Here is a 27,790-nt window from a genome sequence, read left to right on the forward strand (position 1 = left end):
ATGGGGATCTACAAGCTGAAAGTTGCAACAGGGACTGACTTGTGTGCTGGGAGCTGTGCTCAAGTTTCCATTGTTCTTGTGGGGGTTCAAGGTGAAAGTGCTAAACATCAATTGCCCAATAAGTGGAATAACTTCAGACCTGGAGCAGTGAGTATCTTATAAGAGTCACAATATGGGAATAATGTTATACTACAAATAAATAGAATTGAAGAAGAACTTCACTCAAACTAAACATTTTTTACAGATGATGCTCTCTAAGCTTACTGCTTGGCCTCTTTTAAACAGAATAGAAAATTCACAGAGGGTCACTGACCCAAGCTTAGGCTGCTTGAAACAGGCCAAGCTGTAAGAGGAGAGAGCAGTAGACGTTACAGCCAATGGGAACCCCAGAGGATCCAACAAATTCATACAAGGTTCTACTTGTTATTCATCCATTTTCCATAGTGTCAAACCACCATGTTACATTTTCAAGGATCGGATATCAGAGATAGTTTACAATGAGGGAATCATCTCATTTAAAGCAAAATAGCAAAATGTGTGGGACAGACAGTAATACATCTTCAGAACAGTGTCTGCAACAAAATAAAAAATATTACTCCAGAGGGGGCAAGTCATTGTTACATTTTCTAAATTAAAACTCTTAAATACCATGTTACGAATATGCATGTTTTGGCATAATAGCCTTTAAAAAAACATCTTGTTAGTGGCAATATCCTTTAAAAGTTAATGTGAATATACTGAATATTTAGGAAGTCCCTGCAGTGTATATTTGTCAGAAGTATTTTCCTAATATGGGGAAGGAAGTAGAACATTATATATGTTAATTATTGTGTACTTTTTTAAAGGTCTCAAAAACAAATATGTCATGCTGTAGATAGATCCCAGTAGGGCTACTATTCTTGTATATAACTAAAAACAAGTCTACCCTAACCCTTAAACCATTATGCATACAGTAAAATAAGAAACATTCATGCTTTGCTTTTGATTGGTTCTTTTATTTAATTCATATAATGGATTAACTTGATATTACATGTCAATCATATAAACCAAGAAGTCCACAAAATATGCAATTTTCTAGAAAAATGCCATTGCCATTGTTATGTAGTTTTGTATGTCCACAAAGTCCCTGATCTCTGATGGTAAAAACCTATCACTTCACCTAGTATAATTGGGACACTCACGGTCTACCCTGGTGGGAATTCTAGACTTATTCCATGCAAGTATTTTAAGGCTCTACTCTGCTTTGCAAGGTGACTGACTTTGATGTTAACATTGAGAAAGATCTGGGAGAGCTCCTGCTGGTTCGGCTATTCACAGAGCCCTACAAGAACTTTAAAATGGATGCCTGGTACTGCCAGTATGTTGACGTGACCTGCCCCAATGGTCAACTCTACCAGTTCCCTTTCTATCGGTGGATGCCTGGCTTATTTACTGTGGAGATCCCAGAGGGGAAGGGTAAGTTGAAATTTATTGTAGGAGTTGGAAACAGATAGGAACTCTTAGACCAACTTATACTTATGCTAATATAAGTCTCTCCACCTGAATGTTAGTGCACAGGAGTAGATATTACAGAGTTGAGAAGACTGGTTCTATGTAGAATGGTTGTGCAGTACAGGAGTACATGTTACACTATAATTGTGAAGGTTTCCATGTGGGGACCATCTCACACTGAATGACATGGTTTAGCCATGCGAGACTTTAATATCAACCTCTAATCACTGGGTAACATGTCACATTTACTTAATTACAATAAAAACCGTACTGGTGGATGTTGGAGGTTGTATTATAACCATTTCTCTGTTTCAGGCATAATATTATCTGAGAAAACTCACCCTATAATTCAGCAACAACGGAAAGTAGAACTAGAGAAGGAGAGAGAGACCCACAAGTGAGTGTCCAATGCACATGAAGTCATTTTTTGTGTACTTGCTGCCTAGAAGAAATGTCCTATCTTCCAGGAGATAAGATTCACTAAAATTTTCTGAAAATCTGAAAATTGGTGAACAAGTAATATATGTTATAGCTCATATTGATTTATCGGATTGTGTCAATTATCTAGTGTAGTTTAGAAAATGAAAGCAAACTCATGATTGGCTGCTATAAACTACAACACATTTTTGCTGTGCACCCGTCTACATAATTGGTAGTATATATATATCATAGTGTGATAACGTCAATTAGCAACACAGTGACCATATATTCCAAATTGGTCTCCTACCAAAAACAGAAGATAAAATCGCTTATCTGGATAATAATATCCCTTAGATCTTCCACAGAATTCTTCTCAAGTGACCTCAACCTTCTGCGTCTTATCCAATACTAGGACTCAATAAGAAATAGCAAATAATAGTGTAGTGTGTTCATAACATACAGAGAATTCCTTCTATATAAAAATTTTATTTAAAAACCATGCCATATCGATTCATGACAATAAATTGCCCGTACATTGTATAAAATTAAGTCACGCTTATCTGTAACAAGGACTCATCCAGAGATCCTTAAGTCCCACAGGTGATGTCAGTTCCTTCCACCAGAACAGGAGATAGCCACAAGTAATTATTTCCTTGACTCCTCTGGAATTAGACCTCCTTAACGATCACCAGCCAAACAGTCAATGAACCAGTACTCCCTTGACGCGTTTTGTCCTCCACGACTTTCTCAAAAGGGTATATATATATATATATATATATATATCTATATATATATAAATATATATCTATATATACATGTATACATACATATATATATATATATATATATATATATATATATTTATATATATACATCTATATATATATATATGTATATATATATACACAAATATATATATATATGTATATATATACAATGTAAGTCCCGTCACTCTTGCACCCCATTCTTTACATTTGTTAATTCAACCTTGTATCAGGTGAGTCCCAGGTCTCCCATGACTGCTAGTGTTTGAGAGAGCCTTGCCTTTAAAAGCTGTGTGCAGGTAAGCCTCAAGCCCAGATAAAAAAAACATAGCAATTGATCATGTTGGGACTAACCAGAATGGGAAGACTTTGTCGTGAGTTGATCAGCTTAACATATATTGCATAATTTGGAACGAACATTCCCTGTTTTTAATATAGAAAAATATTTAGTACAGCATTAATTATGTGTTTGGAGAGTGCAGAGTTTCCCTTTTATATATATATATTTTATAGGTGAGCAGTTCGGATTCAGACAAATCTGATAATCCGAAATTTGGATTTCTGAGTCGAACCAAGCCATGACTCGCTTTTGAGTCATGGCTTTTGAGCAAAATGACATTACCGGTAAAATTACGGATCTCATGAGTTGGGTCAATATCTTCTATATATAGCCCTCCCCACAATTCTCATCTGCCATTTTAGAAGTGATAGCATGTGGGTCAGAGGTTTGTTGCAATTTTGTGCTCAGAAAATACTTGTAGAGGGTTGGACAGCATGAAAAAGGCAATTTATATTACAATAACTGTGGTTGTACTGCAGAAATGTAGTCTTTATTTAGAGATCAGTCTGCTGGAATTGCGTGCTTATCAATTGGGTGTGTGAGAATGAAGAGTAGACAAGCAGTGACTACTGATTGTTGTAATAGTATATTATAGTATTTTTATTATTATTATCATTTATTTGTTAGGTGCCACAAGATTTCCGCAGCGCCGTATACAGTACAAACAGTAGACTATACAGGGTGAAACTGTACAGAACAATAAACAAAAAATACCAATACTTCAGAAACTCCAGGCAGGCTGATGCAATAAGCACGGAGCAGAAGAACAGGTGAGGAGACAGGAGGGAAGAGGGCCCTGCTCATGTGAGCTTATATCCTAAAGGAGGGTAGACAGAACAGGCACAAGGGGAGCCAGAAGAGAGAAGGGAGAGCGAGTGGAGGTGGTGAGGTGGTCAAGTAGATGGTTGGTAGGCTTTACGGAAGAGGTGAGTTTTCAGTGCACGTTTGAAGGAGCACAAAGTAGGAGAGAGACGGATGGAACGAGGGAGGTCATTCCAGTGAAGGGGGGCTGCATGGGAAAAGTCTTGGATTCTGTAGTGGGAAGAGGTGATAAGAGAGGAGGAGAAGCGGCGGTCATTGGCTGAGCGCAGAGAGCGAGCAGGAGTGTGAATGAAGAGGAGGTTAGAGATGTAGGGGGCAGTAGAGTGTGAGAGAGCCTTGTACGTGGTGGTGAGGAGTTTGAAAAGGATTCTGTAGGGGAAGAAAAGCCAGTGTAGGGCGAGGCAGAGAGGGGAGGCCAAAGAGGAGCGGTGAGAGAGGAAGATGAGTCTTGCGGCCGCATTGATTATAGAGCGGAGGGGGAAGAGATGGGAGTGGGGGAGGCCAGTGAGGAGGAGGTTGCAATAATCCAGGCGGGAGATGATGAGTGCGTGGATGATAGTTTTGGTGGCATCCTGAGAGAGGAAGGGACGGATGCGGGCGATGTTGCGCAGTTGGAAGCGACAGGACTGGGCAAGGGAATGGATGTGGGGGGCAAAAGAAAGAGAGGAGTCGAGGGTGACACCCAAGCAGTGGAGTTGGGTAACAGAGGAGATGGTGGTGTTGTTGACGACAATAGAGAGGTCATGGTGGGATGAGAGTCTGGGCGGAGGAAAGACTATGAGTTCCATTTTGGAGATATTGATTTGAGAAAACGCGCGGACATCCAGGAGGACATGGCGGAGAGACAGTCAGATACCCGAGAGAGGAGGGTGGAAGAAAGATCAGGAGAAGAGATGTAGAGTTCAATGCCGTCAGCATAAGGGTGATACTGAAGACCAAAGGAGGAGATTAGAGCGCCAAGTGAGGAAGTATAGAGCGAGAAGAGTAAAGGGCCGAGAACAGAGCCCTGCGGGACGCCTACAGGGAGAGGGTAGGGGGAGGTGGAAGAACCAGACGTGGATACAGAGAAGGAGCGGTTAGCAAGGTATGAGGTGAACCAGGCATGGACAGATCCAGAGAGGCCGAGAGAGAGAAGGGTTTGCAGCAGGAGGGGGTGGTCCACAGTGTCAAAGGCCGCGGAGAGGTCAAGGAGGAGTAGGGAGAAGTGACCCTTGGACTTGGCCGATAGGAGATCATTAGTAACCTTGACCAGGGCAGTTTCAGTAAAGTGAAGGGGGTGGTAGCCGGATTGGAGAGGGTCAAGGAGTGAATATTCTGAGAGGTGTCTGGTGAGGCGGCTGCAGACAATCCGCTCAAGTAATTTGGAGGCGTAGGGGAGTAGTAAGATAGGGCGATAATTAGCAAGAGAGTTGGGGTCAAGCTTGGGTTTTTTGAGGATAGGAGAGATTCGAGCGTGTTTAAAAGAGGAGGGGACTACACCAGAGGAGAGTGATAAGTTGAAGAGGTGTGCGAGGTAAGAACAGGCAGTGGGAGAGAGAGAGCGAAGGAGGTGTGAGGGGATAGGGTCGAGAGGACAGGTAGAGGGTGGGGAGGAAAGAATAAGGGAGCGGACTTCTTCACCTGTTGTGGGGCAAAAGGAGCACCAGAGTTGATTGTTGGCGGGAGGTGAGGCGATGAGGGTGGCGGGGGAAGGGAAGGAGGAAATGTTCATTCTGATGGCCTCAATTTGGAAGAGAAAAAGGTGGCAAAGTCAGAAGCGGAGAGGGAAGGTGGAACAGGGGGGGGAGAGAGGAGGGAGTTAAAGGTGGCAAAGAGGCGGCAGGGATTGGAGGACTGAGAAGAAATGAGGGACTTGAAGAAGGATTGTTTAGCGAGGAAGAGGGCAGAGCTGAAAGAGGAGAGAATGAACTTAAAGTGAAGGAAGTCAGCCAGGGAAGGAGATTTCCTCCAGAGGCGTTCAGCAGTGCGAGAACACTTTTAGAGGAAGCGGGTGATTTTGGAGTGCCAGGGTTGAGGAATAAGGCGGCGTCAGCGGATGGCGGAGGCCGGGGTGACAGCGTCCAGCGCAGTAGAGAGGAAGAGGTTGTAGAGAGAGGACGCCTGGTCAGGACAGGCAAGGGAGGGAAGGGGTGAGAGGAGAGTTTCAAGAGAGGAGAAAGAGGTAGGGTCAATAGCAGAGGAGAGCGTGAAGGAGAGGAGATGGTGGTCAGAGAGTGGGAAGGGAGAGTTAGAGAAGTCAGAGAGATCATAGAGATGAGAGAAGACAAGGTCGAGGGAGTAGCCAAGACAGTGGGTGGGGGGGAGGTCCACTGAGTAAGGCCTAGAGAGGAGGAAAGGGTGAGAAGTTTGATGGTGGCGGGGTCAGAACAGTTGTTGATGGGTGTTAAAGGACCTGTGGTAGCGCCTCACATGCGCACGCTATCCTTTAATTATATTCTTAGATACACTCGCTATAAAACTCACACTTTTATGCACTTTTACTTACACAGTGTTGCCTTACTCAGTCTTTTGACCACACTAAATAACACAAGTTTTACAGAACTATTTATCCAATATTCACTGTATCTCAGCAGTACTTCACAGTATATATTCGTTATAAATAATCAATACTCACAACATATGTATGTATTTAAACCAAAGTATTTTACTGTTAACACAGAAAAGCTTGTATTCACAATTCACACATATATCATAACGTTGTTCAACATAACATAGTATATAAATATAACATTAACCCTAGGTTCACCACCGTTATTCGTTACACTATCCTAGCTTTGCATATGTATCCTTAATAAGAATCAGTATTTATAATATTGATTTAACTATCACAGCTATCAGATAATAGCTACTCAATTATATGTATATAAATATATCCTTGGTCCGATTCTTATCTGCAGTGTAGGGAACGTTCCTGTAGTATAGAATCCTTTCTTGTAGCTTAGTGTAATATATATATATATATATAGTATAGTAGATCCTATAGATCTTTTCTGCAGTGTAGTGTATCCCTATTTGTATAATGTTCCTAGTATATTTTCTGCAATGTAGTGTATCCCTAGTGATAGAATCCTTTTTTGTAGCTTAGTGTTATATATATATATTAGTGTGTTGTAATCCTATAGATGTTTTCTGCAGTGTAGTGTATCCCTAGTGTAGTGTATCCCTAGTGTAATGTATCCCTAGTGTATTTCCTGCAGTGTAGGGGCAGCAGGCATCCAGAGAGAGAGAGAGAGGGTCTCGGATCTGGACTTTTATAGTCCAAACTTGAAAACTCCCAGGCTCCCAAGTAACAGCATGTGTGTGGTGATTCACCACACAAACATGGAGCTTCTTGGGCCCAGGGATGATGATGTCATCACCCCTGTCGGTTTTCCCCACTATGTATGTGTCCAGCAGTAAAAAGCAAGTGACCCTCCCAGTGTCCCAACACCCTCCTTTGTCTCAGGTTTCAAAGCTGTTATCTGAAACTGACCAGAGTTGTGTGGGGGGTTTTACAAATGGGAGATACTTTTGAACAATGCATGAAATGGCTTGAGAATCATATCATAGGAGAAGGTTCTTCAACAGTCCCCCTGTTGTCGGAAAACCGACACTACAAGTTAGAAGTTACATGTCCCTAGATTTGGTGGTGAACTAAAAAAAAATAAAGAGAGAGGGAGAGAGAGAGACCCCGATAATTTTCAACTCTCTCTTCCTCTCCCTACCAACTATGGAGGAGATAAAAAAAAAACCTCTTATGTTATTGGCGCAGAACAGGAAAAAAAACCTCCTAGAGGGGGAACCATAGTGGAAAAAAAACCACCCTTTCCCCGAGGGTGTGAAGAGCAGGAGAGAAGAAAGGAGAAGAGGAAAAGAGAAAAAGGCACAAGGGAATAATAAAAAAAACAAAGACATTCATGTAAAACAGATCCCATGCCCGCAAAGTCCATGATGCCTGCAAAGTCCAAGATGCCTGCAAAGTCCATGATGCCCGCAAAGTCCATGATGCCCGCAAAGTCCATACCCCCCCTTTCCTTAATAGTTCATCATTTGTTGTCCTTTAGTCTTCATGTGTTACTAATACCAATATAATGAGAACTATTATGGGATGAATGAGAAAATTATACTTTGGCATCATGTTTCAGCTTTATTCCCAGAAAGTTTCTGCAATTTCTTGAGTTCTGAACCAAAACCAAGCAGGATTTTCTGAAGCCACACAGTAGTATCTGGATGGGTACCTAGTCGCTTCTCTGGGGTTGCTGGTGTTCTTCCCATCTCCTCCGCTACATCCACACCTACAGTGGGAGAAAGAGTAAAATATGCTCCTCAGAGGAGTGTCCCTCTTGGAGCGTTGCTAGTTGCATATACAGTACAAGATGTAATCAGGGTAGGGCTCTAGGATTTTCCTTTCCTTACATTTTGGTTCTCAATGATCAGTTAAAACTTTTATTTTTAATTTTATTTGGAAGGAGTATGATTTCTCAATCTACCCATCTCAATGAGCTCAGAAGCACTCTATTAAGTTAAGCAGGCTTGCGTGGTTTTCACTTGATCAACGTGTACCCAGAGAACTTTACGTCTTCTCTGAGAGTCTTTCTTTGTAGTCGTTGGCCTTTGTACTTTTATCATTGTGTCACCCAGGATTTCAAGGACCTGATATGGTCCCTCCCAGTTTGCATCCCAGGGACCTGCCTTTCGGAATGTCTTGATCATTACCAGACTATCTACTGGAGGCATGGGAGTCTCCCCCTGTAGATAGGGTTTGTTCAGCCGGATGGCTGCGTATGGCAGCAGTTCTTTCAGGTTATTTTGCACCTGTTGTAAGAACACATCTCTGGTAATCACCTCTTTGATGGGGTTTGACAACTGTGGTTCATTGGGGAAGCAAAGAGGCATTTTGCGACCAGTCATGAGCTCAAATGGGGTGATCCTTGTTGTCGTTGCCTCAGTTGCCCGAATACCCATCAGTATTGCGGGCAGAGCTGTCATCCAAGAGGAGCCCTTCTCTAACAGTGTCTTGGTCAAACAAGATTTGATTGTTCGATTCATTCGTTCTACTATTCCTGCTGATTGGGGATGATATGGTACATGAAATCACTGTTTTATGTCCAGTAGTTCACAAAGAGCTTTCATGACCTTGCCAGTAAAGTGTGTTCCCCGATCAGATTCAATGATCCTGGGAACTCCCCAACGTGACAAAATCTGTTCCCATAAGACCCTTGCTGTTGTAGTAGCAGAGTCATTTACAGTAGGAATGGCCTCAACCCATTTTGAAAATACATCCACCACTACCAAGGCATACCGACAATTGCGACTGCCAGCTGGTAGTGGTCCTATAAAATCTATCTGTAGGGCAGCCCAGGGTCCTTCTGCAGGGGGCACACGCTGTAAAACCGGCTTGAGAGCTGGAGCTCTGGGGTTCACTTGTGCACACACAAGACACTGTTGTGTGATAATTTCCACTGTCTTTGACATCTCTGACCAGTATAATTTGTCCTTTAAGAGGGACATGAGCTTATCTCGGCCAGGGTGTCCGAGGAGCTGACGGTTGAGTCTTGTCAGCTCTACCTGAAGATGTACAGGAACAACTGGCAGGGGTTCTGAACCCTCATTGTTCGTATGACACAGGATGCCCTCTTTGATTGACCAGGGATCTTGTGGCATGGTAATGTGGGGTATAAGAAGAGGATCCTTTGCTTGTTCCTCTTCAAATGACACTGGGCTTTCATCCAGAATCTTGTTTCGTATCGTCACTTTATAGGATGATACTTCCTTGTAATCTGGGTCTCTGAAAAACCCAGATAAAGAAGCCAGTTTGGCTGCTTCGTCTGCAGAGTTATTACCAAGGACAAGGGGATCATTCCCTTTCTGGTGAGCAGGAACTTTAATGATCGCAGCCTCTTCAGGATGCATCATTCCCCATTCCCATAACTCTTTGAGCACTGAAACGTGCACAAGGGGTTTATTCTGGCTGTCCACAAATCCGCGCTTGTGCCAGGTATCCAAGTGTAATGTCAGGGACCGAACTACATATGAGCTGTCACTATATATAGTACGTGGTCCTGACGGTTGGAGTAGTAAGGCTTCCTTTACAGCCTCCAATTCTGCCCTTTGTGCTGACAGGTGACCAGGTAATTTAACAAGACTCTGAAGCCCTGTAGTATTATCCAAGACTGCATAACCTGTCACATATTTCCCATCCGTGTGAGACCGAGACCCATCAACAAAAATGACTCGGTCACCCAGATGTGTTGTTTGTCTAAACAATGTCATTGGTTCATCATATGACATTTGTCCACAGTCGTGTTCCATCCCTGCTGTGTTGTTTAGCAGTTGGGACAATACATATTTGGCCTTGTGACTTACTTGGAGATTGTGTACACTCAAATCCATTATCCATCTCCCAAACCTTTGTTGAGAGACTCCAGGCAACATGTCCCGGAGTAGAAGGGTTAATGGAGTGTGTGGAGTCTGTATAGTAAGGGGTCTTAAGCCCACAATATGTTCTGTCACTTTGACAGCATAATGTATTGCACCCAGTTGTTTTGCACATTCATCAAAACCTCTTTCCACAGGAGAAAAAAGTCTTGAGAAATAGCCTAGTGGTCTAGTCTCAGATCCTACTTCTTGTAGTAAGACTGTTGATATGGACTCTGGGCCAGCGTGAGCTTGAATTGCCAGCTCACCCTCTGGGTGTGGAGTGGCCAAAACTGGGGCAGAAGAGAGATCTCTTTTCAGAGTAGAAAATGCCTCTTCCTATGCTTCTGCCCATCCTCTCAATGAAGGTTCCTCACCTCTGAGCAATTCATACAGAGGTTTCGCTTTTGTAGCAAAATCCTCTATGAACTCCCTCATGAAGTTTGTAACCCCAAGAAATTTTCGCAAATCTTGAAGGGTATTTGGTCTAGGTAATTTGACCATTGCCTCAACTCGGGCGGCCATTATACCTTTTGTCCCATGAGCGATCTTGACTCCCAGAAAAATGACCTCTGACCTAGCCAGGTTTGCTTTGTGAGGACTCAGTTTGAGCCTTGCACGTACAAGGAGGGCTAGCAATTCCTTTAGGAGAGTCAAATGTTCCTCCATAGTCTCTGTATGGAGTAGTAGATCATCCACATATTGCAGCAGGCATTCTGGGTGTGAAAATACACTCAGTACTTCTGCTAATGCCTGATGGAAGTATGTGGGGCTACTGTGAAATCCTTCGGGTAATACGCAAAACATGTATTGAGTATCTTGCACGGTGAATGCAAATTTGTAACGGCAGCTTTCTGTCAATGATATCGAAAAGAAACCATTGGCTACATTAATGGTAGAGAATGCCTTACTTTTGCCGTTTATTCTTGCCAATATGTCTGGTGTCTCTGCTACCACCTGTGCTGACATGGGGGTATATTTATTCAAAACCCTGAGATCAATTGTGAGTCTCCAGGTGTTAGTCTCCTTCTTCTTGACAGGCCATAAGGGATTATTGCACTTGGAATTTCCCTTTATGACCACCCCCCTTGCTTCTAAGTCAGTCACAGCTTCTATCACTGGTTACATAGTTTCAGGGGGGAAACGATATTGGCGTTGAGGTGGTGGATCTGGTCCTTGTATGTCCACCTGAACATCAATCATCTTTTCACAATCATTCTTCCCTTGAGCCCACAGCACTGGGAATTTGTATACAATAGGTTCAAGGTCTGTGTTATGCGAGACCTCTGGCCATTTGTGTACAACCATGTTAACTGTTCTAGCAATTTCATGTATGGGTGGTCCTAAGTGATGTTTCTTTATCACACAGACCTTTGAGTTTCGTGGTCCCTTCCATAGTAAACAGTTTGCTAGATCCAAGATCCAGCCATTCTGTGTCATTACATCAGTTCCAATAATGTTATCAGAACCTGAATAATACCACATAGGAATTTTTAAGGTGAAATCATTGTTGATTTCCACAGTGACTTCCTCAATTCTTTGGGCTTTTACCCCCCCTTGTTGGTGATCAAATCCAGTCACCACACACTGAGGGCTGTCTGGTAGTAAGTCATGTTCTACATTAGTGATTGAAATTTCTGCCCCAGTATCAAGCAGAATTTTCAGTAATTCATTTTTTATTTTGGCCATTATGTGGGGTCTCCCTGAGGAATCCAATATGATATCGCATATTGGTGCCAGATCCTTAGGGGTCCCTAACCTTCAATCTAGTTGCACCAGACTCCCAGTAGGGATATCTGCTGTGCAAACTGCTACTTGTGCTTTCTGTACGTCACAATTGTTTACCTGTTCTAAAGAGTTCTGTGTCTGTGGAGTCACTGAGTTATGTAACTGTACAAGAGACTGTCCTGTTTGGCCAGTATGTGTACTTACAAGCGACACTTATTTTTGCATCTGATTCAGGTGCTGCAGTTTTGACTGGGTATGTGTTTGCTTATCTAACTCTGTAACGTGAGGCTTGTTTTTAAAGCCATTGTTATTGCCCAGGTGTTCAGAGTCCCTTATATACTCTTTGCGAACACCTTGTGGACAGTTACGTCTTACATGGCCAAAGTTTAGGCATGCATAACATTGCACATTCACCCATTTCTCCTGTGGAGGAGCTGTAGGTGTAATATGTGTCTGTCTGCGCACATTTCCATATGTTGTGTAACGGTTATCTTGTGATCTGCCATTTACCACAACATATTCCCTCATCTTCAGTGACTTCCTATTTTTCATCAAATCTTGTCTATACTCTTCTATAACCATTGCTGCATCTGCAAGCATTGGTTCTTTAGCCGCACTTAAGCGAATTGCTGTGTCAACGTAAGGAAACTTTTCCACAAACATGCGTATCATGCCTTGTGGAACGTCTGCCCCTTGATCTTTGGTGACTTTTCTATACATTGCTTCAAACCTACCACATAGAGACAATGGCTCATCGTGAATGGTTGGTTTTAAGTTAGATAGGATCTCTGTGGTAACTTCCCAATGGCCAGTTGCCAATTTCATGAGGACAGAAAGTCTCTCTTCCTCATTGTGAAATTTACCATTTTTGGGAGCAGTTTTTCCAGTTGCTGCATACCTCTGATTGAGGTGAGTGGGTAACCACAATTTAAACAAGTCCATGCGATGTTCTGGGGCGACACTAAATTTGTCACAATGTCCCTCAAAAATATCGCAGGAGGTAAAAGGGTCTATAATGGGATCATATTTTGGAATTTCCTTACGGATTTTCAACAGAAATTGAGTCTTCTCCATACTATAATTTCGATGGGGAACATGCAATCCTGTGCCATTACCGTGACTTGTTTGTGGTGTAGGAGCGGTATGTACAGTTTCCCAACCACTGCCTAGGCCAAAAACTTGATCATCTGAAAATTGCGCACGACCATTAGAGCCATTCCCCATGGGTGTTGGGGATTAAGTTAATGTGTGTGCTACAGGATCAGCCACTGAGACTATTGGATTTCGCTGATCTATCACAGGAGTAAGTATGGGCATATGTATATTATGTCCTATACTCCCTGTTTCACTGCTTCTCTTATCTGTTATACATACCTGCTTTCTAGCCATGGATGTATTCTGTGTTGTGGAGAAGGGTGATAACTCATTGATAATTTTTTGCATATTGGTTATCATTTGTGCTCTATTGATTAAATCACTTTGTAATTCAGCAATTAGAACTTCATTAGATGCTACCTTATCCCTGAAAACATTGATTGCTGTATACAGTTCTGCCAATTCTTTATCAACATCTGTGTAATATTTTTCTTTCTCTAATATTTAGGAATTGAGCATACAAATCTGCCTTCCCCTATCTATATTAGCCATATCTTTGTCTTCCAATTGTGCTTCAAGTATGGAAACACTTTTAACCTTTTCAATGCAGCACTGGCAATGAGAATTTGCATCAGTGCCCTTTTTGTTTTTAAGTATCATTTCAGCGTGTTCAGATGTCCAAATCTTATCTTCATAAGCATGTACCAATTTAGCTAACATTTGGAGACGTTTAGTTTTTTTGTTGAACACGGTTCTCCTATTAATACACAGCGTATCATGTGTATAAGCCTGTTCTAAAAGTGTTGCCTATAATGTTTCAGCAGATGTGTAGTTATTAGGAATCACTGGGTTAAACATACTATTTGCTGACAACTTCTCAATGGTAATAAAACTCATACTCACCTGTCCAGATACAGAAGTCATTTTTGTTCTGTGTTGAGTGTTACTTCTCACTGTAGTAATACAGGTCCCCTTAAGCCTCCGAGACTTAAAAATGCTGCTTCCAGAAAGATCCTCTTCAGTGCAGGAACGTCTTTCTCCTCACAGCAGGACTCTTCCAAATGACTGTTGCAACCTTGAAAAGTGAATCCACGTTTCTCACAAACGCTCACAGTGCGACAAACCGTTCCTTCTTAAAGAAAGAAATAAAACAACGAGTATCCAAGAAACTTTAAATTTTAAACTAGATTCGCTGTAATTAATTGTATTTCTTCTAGGCCTCAAGTAAAACAATGTTATCTGTCCAAACCTCTTTCCAGAGAAAGCGTACGCTAATAACACATAAGTATCACCTCCTTTGTGTACCTATGCTATTCGTCCCCGCTCCTCTACCGAATTAGATTAACAATATAACAATTTTCACTACTATATCCTAGTATATTGCAATTAAAACAGCCAGGGCTAAGCTTGCCAATGTTAAAGGACCTGTGGTAGCTCCTCACATGCGCACGCTATCCTTTAATTATATTCTTAGATACACTCGCTATAAAACTCACACTTTTATGCACTTTTCCTTACACAGTGTTGCCTTACTCAGTCTTTTGACCACACTAAATAACACAAGTTTTACAGAACTATTTATCCAATATTCACTGTATCTCAGCAGTACTTCACAGTATATATTCGTTATAAATAATCAATACTCACACAACATATGTATGTATTTAAATCAAAGTATTTTACTGTTAACACAGAAAAGCTTGTATTCAGAATTCACACATATATCATAACGTTGTTCAACATAACATAGTATATAAATATAACATTAACCCTAGGTTCACCACCGTTATTCCTTACACTATCCTAGCTTTGCATATGTATCCTTAATAAGAATCAGTATTTATAATATTGATTTAACTATCTCAGATATCAGACAATAGCTACTCAATTACATGTATATACATAGTGAAATCCACATTACAAATACACGTATAGCTCTATGGATATATATATATATATATATATATATATATATATATATATATATACACATATATATATATATATATATATATATATATATATATATATATATATATATATTAATGATACTTATCAAGTCCTTGTATCCTCGGTCCGATTCTTATCTGCAGTGTAGGGAACGTTCCTGTAGTATAGAATCCTTTCTTGTAGCTTAGTGTAATATATATATATATATATATATATATATATATATATACATATATATATATATATATATATATATATATATATATTTATATAGTATAGTAGATCCTATAGATCTTTTCTGCAGTGTAGTGTATCCCTATTTGTATAATGTTCCTAGTATGTTTTCTGCAGTGTAATGTATCCCTAGTGATAGAATCCTTTTTGTAGCTTAGTGTAATATATATATATTAGTGTGTTGTAATCCTATAGATGTTTTCTGCAGTGTAGTGTATCCCTAGTGAAGTGTATCCCTAGTGTAATGTATCCCTAGTGTATTTCCTGCAGTGTAGTGTAGAGCTCTTTGTCAAGGGGCAGCAGGCATCCAGAGAGAGAGAGGGGGTCCCGGATCTGGACTTTTATAGTCCAAACTTGGAAACTCCCAGCCTCCCAAGTAACAGCATGTGAGTGGTGATTCACCACACACACATGGAGCTTCTTGGGTCCAGGGATGATGATGTCATCACCCCTGTCGGTTCTCCCCCCCATGTATGTGTCCAGCAGTAAAAAGCAAGTGACCCTCCCAGTGTCCCAACACCCTCCTTTGTCTTAGGCTTCAAAGCTGTTATCTGAAACTGACCAGAGTTGTGTGGGGGGTTTTACAAACACTTGCAAAATAGCTAATCATGCCATGTGGCTGGGAGGATGGGAGATACTTTTGAACAATGCATGAAATGGCTTGAGAATCATATCATAGGAGAAGGTTCTTCAACAATGGGGATATTAAAGTCGCCAAGTATGATGGAGGGGAGGTCAGAGGAAAGGTAGTGGGGGAGCCAGGCAGCGATGTTGTTGAGGAAAAGAGAGGTAGGGCCAGGGGGACGGTAGATGACAGAGACACAGAGGTGGATAGGGGAGAAGAGACGGATGGAGTGAACTTCAAAGGAGGAGAAGGAGAGGGAAGGTAAGGTGGGAATGACCCGAAAAGTGCAGTTAGGAGACAGGAGGAGGCCCACTCCACCTCCTGGATGCTCGTCTGGTCTGGTGGAGTGGGTGAAGGAGAGGCCCCCATAGGAGAGAGCAGCAGGTGAGGTAGTGTCAAAAGAAGTAAGCCAGGTTTCGGTGAAGTAAGCCAGGTTTTGGTGATGGCAAGAAGATTAAGAGAGTTAGTATATATAGTATAGACATCTGAACTAATTAGTGGCGAAAAAGCAGGGTGCTGTATGACTGTGAGCAGTACACGCTAACAAACAATCCAATCCAATATTCCATATACAACCCACAGTGGCAAAAAAAGACTCAGACTATGCCCAGAGTTTGCTAGTCGGGGTCCTGTTACTGCTGACACACATACTGGAATGCATATTGCAAAAGAGTGCCCAACACAGTCATGCAGATAACATCCCCTGCACCACCTTCTGGCTCAGAGTGCAGGTCTGTCACTTCCAAAATAGCCACATCAATACATGAAAAGAACAGTGAGGCTGAAGAACAACTTGGGAACCCACAGAATCCTGAGGAGATCCTAAGGTTATCCATGAGTGTTATATGTGAGTCTGGTGTTTTAGATTCTGACACTGTAATTATAGACCAGCCGCCTTCCAAAATTTCTCAATCATTTGGAAATATGAGTATGGGTAATAATGATGATGATTTAGACAAATAAATTCAGGATGCTGCTTTGGAACTTACAAATGTGCAAGAGGATGAGGGAAATAATTGTGGATTTGAAAATGAATGTGTTGTACTTGAATACAGATGATGATGATTGTGTCAAATAATGGCAGCCATCATGCCCATGATGCCCATGATAAGTGTGCTTTCATGCCAGTGCATAAGACTAAAAAATGCACCTTGTGGGGTATATTTACTAAACTGCGGGTTTGAAAAAGTGTAGATGTTGCTTATAGTAACCAATCAGATTCTAGCTTTCATTTATTTAGTGCATTCTACAATATGACAGCTAGAATGTGATTGGTTGCTAAAGGCAACATCTCCACATTTTCAAACCCACAGTTTAGTTAATATACCCCCTTGTGTTTGAAAATATTTTTATCCCAACCAAGACAACATTTGTCAAGTCATTTGTAACCTTTGTGATGCCACAATAAGTAGCGGAAGGGATGTTGATCATCTAGTCACCTCCTCCCTGTTATGTTACTTGCAGCAAGTTCATTCAAGAAGTTTTTCAAATGTTGGGAAACTGTGTATAGTAGCAAGCAGCCCAGCATCAGCTAGCAGCCAAATGAATAGCCACCTCTTCACCGTCAATACCTTCATCATCAACTTCCTCAATATTAAGCATCAAATTCTCCAGTTCAAACTGACTCCCCTAATGCAAATTCATGATTTTCAAGAGACATCCTTGTGCGCTACAGCTGCTACTGCTAGGGGTGGTACTTCTATACAGAAGAGTACCAAGAAGAGTAATCAGAGTTATAAACAACAATTGTCTGTGAAGCAAGTGTTTTACAAAAGGTGCCAAGAATAACATTCAGCATCCTGTTGCACAGTGGATCACTAAAGCCATGACAGCTATGTTAGCATTGGATGTGCGTCCAATTTCCACCACCAATGCATCAGGTTTTAGCTGATTAGTTAAGGTAATGTGTCCAAGCTACCAAATTTCATCTCGTATCTATTTCTGCCGAACAGCAATTCTTCAGCTGTGCCGGGAAGTTGAAGAAATAAATAAGTCAGTCCCTAGAAAATGCCATTGTTCCGACTATCCACTTAACTACGGACATGTGGATAAGCGGTACTGGTCAAACAAAAGACTACATGACCGTGACAGCCCACTGACTGTGAGCAGCATGCGCCAAAAAACAAATATATTTTTTGAGTTTAAAAGCCTAAGGGCTAGATTTACTAAGCTGCGGGTTTGAAAAAGTGGGGATGTTGCCTATAGCAACCAATCAGATTCTAGCTGTCATTTTGTAGAAAGTAGTAAATAAATGAAAGCTAGAATCTGATTGCTTGCTATAGGCAACATCCCCACTTTTTCAAACCCGCAGCTTAGTAAATCTAGCTCTAAGTGTTTCAATCTGAATGCAATTGTGTAAGGGGCGGTTTCAGAGACTTCTTTAGTAGTATACAGCCCGAAAGCAGGGAGTTCTTTGATTCTGAGCACCACCCCCCAAAAAATAAAACATTTAAAAAATGTTTTTTTTATGAACCAATTGTCTAAATTTGAATTATATTGTGGAGCAGTATCACAAGAATTGTAAGGTAACATTCCCTCCTTTCCCTATCTCATTGGGTGATCACTTTGTGTGGTGGCAGCTACAAGTAGCTCCACATTCAAGTAGCTTAACTCAGTCCATAGAGCAGGAGCATCCCAGTACCAGTACTGGCAGTAGTAGTACTTTTTTGAACTCTACTAGTAAAAGGTCATGCGGGAACAAAGTGTTAGAAAGGGTGCTCAAAATCCAAACTATGTTTGTCAATCTCAAAGAAAACATCAACTCTTCATGTAAGCATTAAGAGAAAAGTTTCTGATGAATGTAGTGATTTGTCCAAAAATTGAAAATAGCTAACATTCCATACACCATCCGCAATCTGTCTAATGACCTCTGATTATTACTGCCTCTTCAAGTAAACGTGTATGTGGTCGACAACTAGACATTAATTTTGTCAACATTAAAAAAGTTGACAACATTGGTTCGATAGTTCAAGTGTTGACAGTATTAGGTTGACAGTTCACATGGTCAACAGTATTAGTAGGTCAATAATTCAAATGTAGACAGTATTATATGGTTAGTGTTAGGGTTAGGGATATTAGTGTCAACCTAAAAATACTGTCTACATATGAATTGTCAACCTAATACATTCTACATTCAAATTGTCAACCTAATAATACTGTCTACATTTCAGTTGACGACCTCATAATACTGTCGATGTTGTTATTGTCAACTTTCCAACACTATCTATATTATGGTGTTGACCATATAAATATAGATCATTTAACTATTGAACATATGTATCACACCCTGCAAGAAGTAGTAACGAAGTGGAATTCCACACTTAATATATATATATATATATATATATATATATATATATATATAAACAGAAGGTCTGTGAATCAAGAGATGCATTGTTGATGTAGGATTGGCTTATATGAATATATTCTATAGCATTTACTTATTTTGTGTCCTGCAGGTGGAAATGCTATGCAGATGGTGCCCCTCACTGCATGGATGTAGAAAAGGTTACGGATCTGCCCCCTGATGACCAGTATTCCTTCCTAAAACAGAGCAGCTTTAACTACACCCTGACATCCACGTATGTATCTAGTCTGAGAAGACTGCAGTAAAGTCATACAACTGTAATGACACCTGAATCCCAAACCTGAGTCTTATTACTTTCTATCAGTTACCTTCCATCTCTGTGGGGGTTGACTAAAGTGTATCAAGGTTCTAATCTATCTTCTTATCTGTTGTGTGCAGACATATAACTGAACTTCATCAAAGTGTACTGATCAGTTCACAGTATAAGGTAGAATCTTGGGATTTAACATTACAAATACTCATGAAGAAAGTATATTTCTCCATGGATAGCATTCATGTTGAAGTGCTAACAGAGAAAGTGACCGGGATTTTTGACCCCTATGTAAAATATTGGAGAACAAGGAGAAATACTATTTATGAGGGGCACTCCCAACATAAGGGATACAGATCAAAATAAATTTAGGTGTGTAAATAGTTCCAGATTATGATCCCCCAATCGGAGACAGTCATAGAATTCTATATGTCGCCATTAAGGACAGAAAGATACATAAGATACTAAATAGAAATAAAATCTAACTTCTATTTTATACCCATAAAATGGGGCAATGTTAAAAAGAGAAATATTCTAATATTAAAATAAGTGAGTGTTCATAGGGTAAACTTTCATTTATGGACCTAAAAGATGAGTAATATGGGAATTATATGGGATTATTTATTTCTGCCTAGTGTTTTTTATGTATCATTCAGTCCTTGATGAACATTTCCCATCCATCATGATGTACACTCATTGGACCAGGTGTTCTTTCACCTTCAGCTTCTCAAACTTTGCCTTCCCACTCTCTGACCACAACCTCATTTCCTTCTACCTCACCTTGCCTCCTCCGCCCCCTCCTGTACCGAATTCCATGTGCACACAGCAACACCTAAATGGCCTTGACCTCATCTTCTTTTCTGCCTCACTTAAAATATTCCTCTCTCCTATTTCTACCGTGTTCTGCCCTAATGCCATAGTGTCATTCTATAACACAACATTCACAGCTGCCAATCCAAATGCAAACTCTGCCACTCCAAACAGACCCATCACCTGCAAAGTGCTCACGTGCCACCAACAGTTAATGGAGAAATTCTTACTCCAAAGGAGACTTCCTCCTTTACAAATGTTTCCTGTCTTCTTACTATACCGTCGTCCCTTTCTTACTTTACTTCAGATCCTTAATATCCACTAAGTTGACCCACCTCCACCACCTGTTTGCCACCATCAACTTGCTTATCTGTCCACCCCACCATTCTCTACTTCTTCCCTCACTGCTCATGACTTTGCCACTTATTACAAATGCAAAATCGACACCATCTGTTACAAAATCGCCTCTCACCAGTTTTATCACCCTATAGCCATTTTCTCTTCTACTCAGCTACTCACCCTCCATTCTTTCTCTTTTATTACTGAAAACAATGTCATATTCCTTGATTCCTCTTCCCTCTCAACCTGTCCTTTCGATCCCATTCCCTCCCAACTCCTCCACACCTTGCCCCCAATACTTGACTGCATCTAGCTCACCTCTTCAACATGACCCTCTCCACTAATGCTTTTCATTCCATCTTCAAACATATGCTCATCTCTCTTATCCTCAAGAATCCATGACATGACCCTAATTCTCTCTCTTGCTACCACCCCATCTCTCTACTCCACTTTGTTTCCAAACTACTTAAATGATTTGTGTACAACCAGATGATACACTTTCTCTCTGCTTACTCTTTTCTTAACCCTTTGCAATCAAGCTTCCTCCTTCTGCATGCCACCGAGACTGTCTTCGCTAGAGTTCCAAATTCTCACTTCTCACTACTCCTCTTCCTTGACCTCTATGTCCTCATCTCCTTGAAACCCTTCACTACCTTGGCCTTCTCTGCACTGTTATTTCCTGGTTCACTTCCTACCTTCTAAACATAGCCAGATTATGCCTCTTTCTCTTTCAGGGCGATCCCAAACCCTTATCCAATATCTAGTTATCTCCCGCCTTGACTGCTACAACCTACTTCTATCTGTCTTTCCCCTCTACAATTCATCCTAAATGCTGATACAAAACTAATCTTCCTCTCTTGTCACCCCAAATCTGCTGTAAAACTCTGCTAAACCTTACACTGGCTTTTCTCTTCCTCCAGAATTCAATTCAAGCGACTCACATTCATCCTCAAACTCCACCGATTGCTCCCCTCATATACCTCTGACCTCATCATGCGATATACTACCTCTCTGCCTCTTTCAGCTGCCTCTGAAATATGCCTCTCCTCCTCTGTGGTAAACACCTCTCACTACCACTTCCAAGACTTCTCCCATGCTGTTCCTCACATATGGAGATCCCTACCCTACCTGACAGAACTCCACCCCCAACTTTCAAGTGCTCTCTCACAACCCACTTCTTCATTATATTCTATCCTACCCCCAACTTATACTAATCCTTTTTTCTGCCAGCTACAGTCCTGTATCCACTATCTTTCCCTCTAGCTCCTAATGTGTCAGCATTGCCCTCTCCATCTAGATTTATGTGCAATTGTATTTTGTAGTATTTGTAACTCTGACAGTTCGGTGCTGCAGAGTTTTGGGGTTCTTTTCAAATACATGATGATCATGATGATGAACTTGTAGACGATGACATCCCTCTTGTTTAGCCAAGGTATCCTAATGTTTTATCTTTGCATTCAGGAAAGGAAGACTTGAATTGAATTGAATTCTTGACCCCCACAAAATAACATTACAGCAGTGATCTCTATCTTCTTATCTGAACATACTAGTTCCCATCTTGGGCATTGATCGGGTTACTTCTCTTTCAACTAAGCTATTAGATGTTGGAGTAAAAGATTTAGTCCAGGCAGTTGTCAGTACTGTGCATATGGTTGTTTGACACCTTTATCCTACTTACTCTCACAGAGGATATGAAATGAAGCTGGAAGGATTCACAACCAATCAGAATTCATGGTCTGATCTAGAAGATATTAAATTGGTGTCTTGCCTCAGAAAGTCAGATTATTCAGGTATGTTTATATTGTCTCTTTAAAGAACTACTTCTATACAGCAGAATTTTACCACAAAAACATTTCATGCAAAATGAGCTTTATGTTACTCTTTGAACTATGCAATTTATCTGTTCTGGTAACACTCACCTAACTCTGCATGAAAAGAGATTTCCTTATATGTCAGCCTACAAAGGTCTTAAACTCCAAACTCCTTTCCTGTAATGACTAAAATAAAATTAATCTGTAGAACATATGATGTTGGCAAAATACAAGTTTACTTTTATATTTGGTTGGTAATCATACACTATTGAGACTAGGAACAACTGACTTGTTAATGAAGGTTTGTACGATTATGTCTCAATCATTATTAGAAGTTTCTCCTCTCATAACATTAGACTGTTATCCCCATGTTGTTGTACAATCTTGTGAAATGATCCTGGTAGCTCCACCATTCACACAGAATAATTGTATAATGTTTCTGGATATCGTGGGTTTTTTTTCTCCCTAGATGTGGTGGCTGCAATTTGGAAAGAGGATCCGTTCTTTGGTAGCCAGTATCTGAATGGAGTTAACCCTAGGCAAATCAAAAAATGCTTCAAAATCCCTGATAACTTTCCAGTTAGTGATGATATGGTGGCTGCATCTCTGGGGACGTCCACCAACCTTCACAAAGAACTAGAGGTGGGGTGTTGTATGGCAAGTGATGACCAGTGTTGGTTCTTGAAAGTAAATTAATTTGAAACTTGTTGAGTCTCCCATTTATTCCTTTAGTACATAGTTAATTCAAACTTATCCTTCATGACCCATATATCTTTCAGTAAACTGGCTCATATGTCTTGCAGAATGGCAACATCTTTCTGGCAGATTACAAGATTCTTCAGGGGATCCCAGCCAATAAGTCCATTAATGGAAAGCAACAATACATTGCTGTCCCTATGTGTCTACTGTGGAAAAATCCTCAAGATCAACTTGTCCCAATAGCCATTCAGGCAAGTCTCAATGTTTTAATGTCCATTTACTGTAAGTGGTGAAAACAAATAAATATAAACTTTTCCAGAATTCTGTTCTTTTTGAAATATCTAACCTGGTGTCCAATATAATAATCTAGACACATGACAATAGACAACATAAACTTCCTTGGCTCCAGTTTTCTCTAGTCCTGTGGGTTAGTTATCCAGTAATTGGAACATTAATGGTTCAGGGAACCAGTTTTTCCACATGAGTTTTGCATATTACATGTCTTGCTTAATGCATACTAAAGGTTTAGTATATCACCATGCTGATAACTGTATACAATGTGGGAAACTGCATATGTTTTGTTCCCAGTAACAGTTTTAGCTCCTATGACTCTAGTTACTGAATGTCCTTGAACATCAGAAAATGAATTGGGAAAAGGTATTAAGGAGCTAGAATTAAATTTCTTTTCAGCAGGTACATATCAAAATATATATTCAAACCCCAGTTGGTAGCACGATAAACAGATTGTACAACACTGGTAAAGGATAAATGTGTGGTTCTAGATGGTGCTGTAGAGTGACAGATCTGTTTCTCTTACAGTTGATTCAAACCCCAGGAGAGAACACTCCAATTTTTCTACCCAATGACTCTGAATCTGACTGGTTACTGGCCAAGATCTGGGTGCGCAATTCTGAATTCCAAGTACATGAAATCGACACTCACCTTCTCCGCACTCATCTCTTTGCTGAGGTCTTTAACATTGCAACCACCAGGCAACTTCCAATGGGCCATCCAGTGTACAAGGTGAAACCTGTTTAAACCATTGTCCTGAAGAAAGTTTGTCTTACTGCAGTGTTTCAATAAATGAGCTACAGGACCAACCACATGAAGACTTTCATTGTGGCTTATTGTTGGAAACATATGTGGATGCTAACTATTTAGTTACCATCAAGGCATATGTAGTCATTTAGCATTGCTAAAAATTGCTAATCTTGTCTCCTAGGTCTTTAAATTTCATGTTATAGTTGTGGTTCATATGGAGAATTTGGAATAGCAGAATACAAATATCATCCACTGCCTGACAGCAAAGGATCTGTATTAATATTTTAATATTGTAGAATTTGGTTTGATTTGGTTAAAATTTTGTATAAAAAGACAGTTTTATGGCATACAGAGCATCAGATGATGTCCTAATTTTAAGTGAGGGTGTAGTCATTGTGCTTTCTGATGGGACAAAATGAAATGGTGCTATGATCATGCCTCACAAACTACCATGACCACTTGTCTAAGACTTGATTAAATATTTTGACATCAACCATTCCAATATATGCCAGAGCTGTAAAAACCACTAATGCAGGACTTGTATTTACTTTCTTTATAAATTGCTGATTCTAAGGCACAAATTACTAATTGAAGCAGATTTTAAGGGTTTATATTTATATCAGGTCCTCATTAAGGCCTAGAATAGATGTATCTAAAAACATTATTTCTTTTTCCCCAGCTAATAATTCCACATCTTCGCTTCACCCTGGAAATCAATGTCATTGCCAGAAGTCAGCTGATTAATCCTGGAGGCCTCTTTGATCAGGTCAGACCCTTACTATGCAAAGGTTACACACAGTATCCATTCCAATGCCTGCTTTAATCTGTTTAGTTTTTATTTTGGCTTGATCCTGTATTATCAGCATTTATAGTACTGTAGTCTATCAATGATTGACAGGGAATTACAAGATGCAAAATTGCAGAAAACAAATCTAACACTTAGTCTACTTTTCTCCAGGCCGTGGCGATTGGAAATGGAGGTATTGCAATACTGCTAAAAAGAGCAATGGATGGGGTCACTTACAGCAGCCTCTGTCTCCCAGATGACATCCAGACAAGAGGAGTGGAGTCCATTCCCAATTACTTGTACAGGGATGATGGGATGAAGATCTGGCTGGCTGTAGAGAGGTAGAGATGCAAGTAGATCTGCAGAACATTCGCCTTTTCCAACCACCCAACCAGAGGGAGATGACCTAATTTCCATCTTTAAAAATCCTCCAACTGGGTTATACATAATTTTCATACAGCATAAGTGTGCTATAAAGCAAACAACATATAGCAATTTCTCAAACATATCTTGTAAGGGGTGTTCCAGACACCCCAGACCCCTTTATTGCCCATGTACATTATCCATACTTGAAAATCAATTTTTTTGTACCTCAAAATTTGTTGATTTCTCCACTCAGCTTTGTGTCCAACATAATTCAATACTACTATGAGAGTGATGCAGTGGTCAGTGCAGACCCTGAACTTCAGGCTTGGGTAGCAGAGATCTTTAAAGAAGGTTTCTTGTCATATAAATCTTCAGGTAAGAATTAAGAACTTTCTTCTGTATTTAGTTAAACTGGGGTTACAAAGCACACTGGTCAGTCCGACTTTTTGATTTCCTTCCATCACAATCCCCTTTTCCAAAACTCTTATGCCGGCCTCACACTCAATTTGTCTAATATGGTAAAGTGAAGAAGAAGAACAACTACTTGTATGGGGCACTCCTGGAATACTAATATCATGTGGTGCAGTGTCATTATTTACATTATGGTTCTAGTCAACAGAATAAATTACCAACCTAGACAAATTCTAAATTCAAATTCAACTTTCATTATATACCCATAAAATAAAAGGTAACATTTAGTATATTTATGCTTCTAAGGAAACACCCAGTTATACATAATATATAGAGCTCAATATGTTCTTTCACAGATACTATTAAAACTGTTTTGAAGCTGGCTATCAGCTTGTGGTATGATCATCTCCTGACTGTACTAACAGGTCACAGTTTTGCCTTTACTTACATGTACAGTTACTTTGGACATTGATCTTGGCATTCAGACCAAACAGCAGAGATCAGCTTGTGTGTGTCTGGCTTTAGATATACAGTGTTCTGTTCATGGTAAAGCTTTTCCGACCTTTTAAAAGACTTGGAGACAAATTCAATAACAGGAACTATATGGAACTATGTAGCTTGACTCTAGCAACTCTAGAAAAATTACATCCTGATATAGAAATTCTCTTTAAATGGTGATTATGTTACATACATTAGAATGTTCCAAGATACCTTGTTGCATTGGATCACATTTTAGATCATCCTGCAGAGTCTTGGTGGGGTCTAGTTTAGTAATGGACTTTTCCCTGTGATAGGAATGCCATCATCTTTGGAGACCAAATCCGCTCTGATCAAGTTCCTAACCATGGTTATCTTTACTTGTTCTGCTCAGCATGCAGCTGTCAACAGTGGTCAGGTGAGTGACATAGAGCATCACAACGTATAAGGGTATAAAGTTACTATGCTATGCAGTGTTAGTCTTTCCTACTCTATCCTTGATTTGGAGGATTTGAGGCTACACATCAAGCATTATGAATAAGATCACCTATATCAGTCACTGAAAAATCAGGATTCCTAACACAATATTAACTACAGTATGTGCTGCACAAACTCATTTCAAGCTTTTCCTACCCCTTTTACATTTGCTATATGCATGGTTGACAGATTAGACATTCAACCGACAACTGATACATGCGTGTTCTAAGCCTACATTTAATATTCTGCAAAAAAACCATATGTGCGTGTCATGTGACAATATTTACTGACACGTGTGGAATATATATTTAGCGTCAGAGATTATATGTTACATTTACAAACTGGAGCAGTAGATCTTCCTTTATAATGTATTATGCCAATGTGTAAATATTCTCTGAATAATTAAGAAAATAGTGAGAAGAGAATTACTCATCTTCGGTAAATTATTCATGCATATAAACATGTTTCAGATAATCAATGTTTCTATTGCAGTTTGACTTCTATTCCTGGATGCCCAATGGTCCCACATCCATGAAAAGCCCCCCACCCACAGCTAAAGGGGTCAGCACACCCCAGAGTATCCTGGATGCATTGCCAGAAGTAAACACTACCACTACTGGAATGACCACAGTGTGGCTGCTTAGTAATGAGCCAAAAGATCGGGTGAGTACTACGATCCTGTACGGATATAAAAGCAATAGGCAGATCTGCTCCTTTAGTGTTTGTTGGTGGTTTTGGAGAATATGTAATAAAAAAATACTGCACAGGAAATAGTGTATAGAGCTGTCCATGTACATGCAGCTCTGTTCTGTACTGTATTGATGAATAGACCCAGTCAATACATAATGAAATGACGGCTACATTTTGACTAACATAACTTCCATTAACTAGATTTCTCATTGCTCTCCAGAGACGTTTAGGGGATTACCCTGATGTGCATTTTACAGAGGAGGTCCCGCAGAAATTCATAAAAGATTTCCAAAACAAAGTGGCTGAAATTTCCCAGTTAATTAATGACCGGAACACAGGCTTGCGTTTGGCTTATTCCTACTTGGACCCGAAAGTGATTGAGAACAGTGTCTCTGCCTAA

The 27,790-nt window shown here is 40.3% G+C and overlaps 1 protein-coding gene across 1 annotated transcript; it reads left to right on the forward strand.

Annotated features, from left to right (window-relative positions):
• Positions 1-27,790, forward strand: LOC142139791 (hydroperoxide isomerase ALOXE3-like). Its single transcript, XM_075197661.1, has 14 exons — positions 1-147; positions 1,251-1,455; positions 1,807-1,888; positions 19,324-19,446; positions 22,318-22,421; positions 22,912-23,084; positions 23,246-23,392; positions 23,961-24,164; positions 24,862-24,948; positions 25,141-25,310; positions 25,589-25,710; positions 26,541-26,641; positions 27,193-27,363; positions 27,611-27,790. The coding sequence occupies exons 1-14, from the start codon at positions 1-3 to the stop codon at positions 27,788-27,790; spliced, it is 2,016 nt and encodes a 671-aa protein (XP_075053762.1).

This window comes from Mixophyes fleayi, chromosome 2 (assembly GCF_038048845.1).
Source record: "Mixophyes fleayi isolate aMixFle1 chromosome 2, aMixFle1.hap1, whole genome shotgun sequence".
Classification (NCBI taxonomy): Eukaryota; Metazoa; Chordata; class Amphibia; order Anura; family Limnodynastidae; genus Mixophyes; species Mixophyes fleayi.

Excerpts from the sequence above, each read along its gene's own strand:
- LOC142139791 (XM_075197661.1), top strand. The coding sequence starts at position 1 with ATGGGGATCTACAAGCTGAAAGTTGCAACAGGGACTGACTTGTGTGCT. Across the intron at positions 19,447-22,317 it reads AACTACACCCTGACATCCAC|AGGATATGAAATGAAGCTGG; the intron begins GTATGTATCTAG and ends TTACTCTCACAG. Across the intron at positions 22,422-22,911 it reads CAGAAAGTCAGATTATTCAG|ATGTGGTGGCTGCAATTTGG; the intron begins GTATGTTTATAT and ends TTTTCTCCCTAG.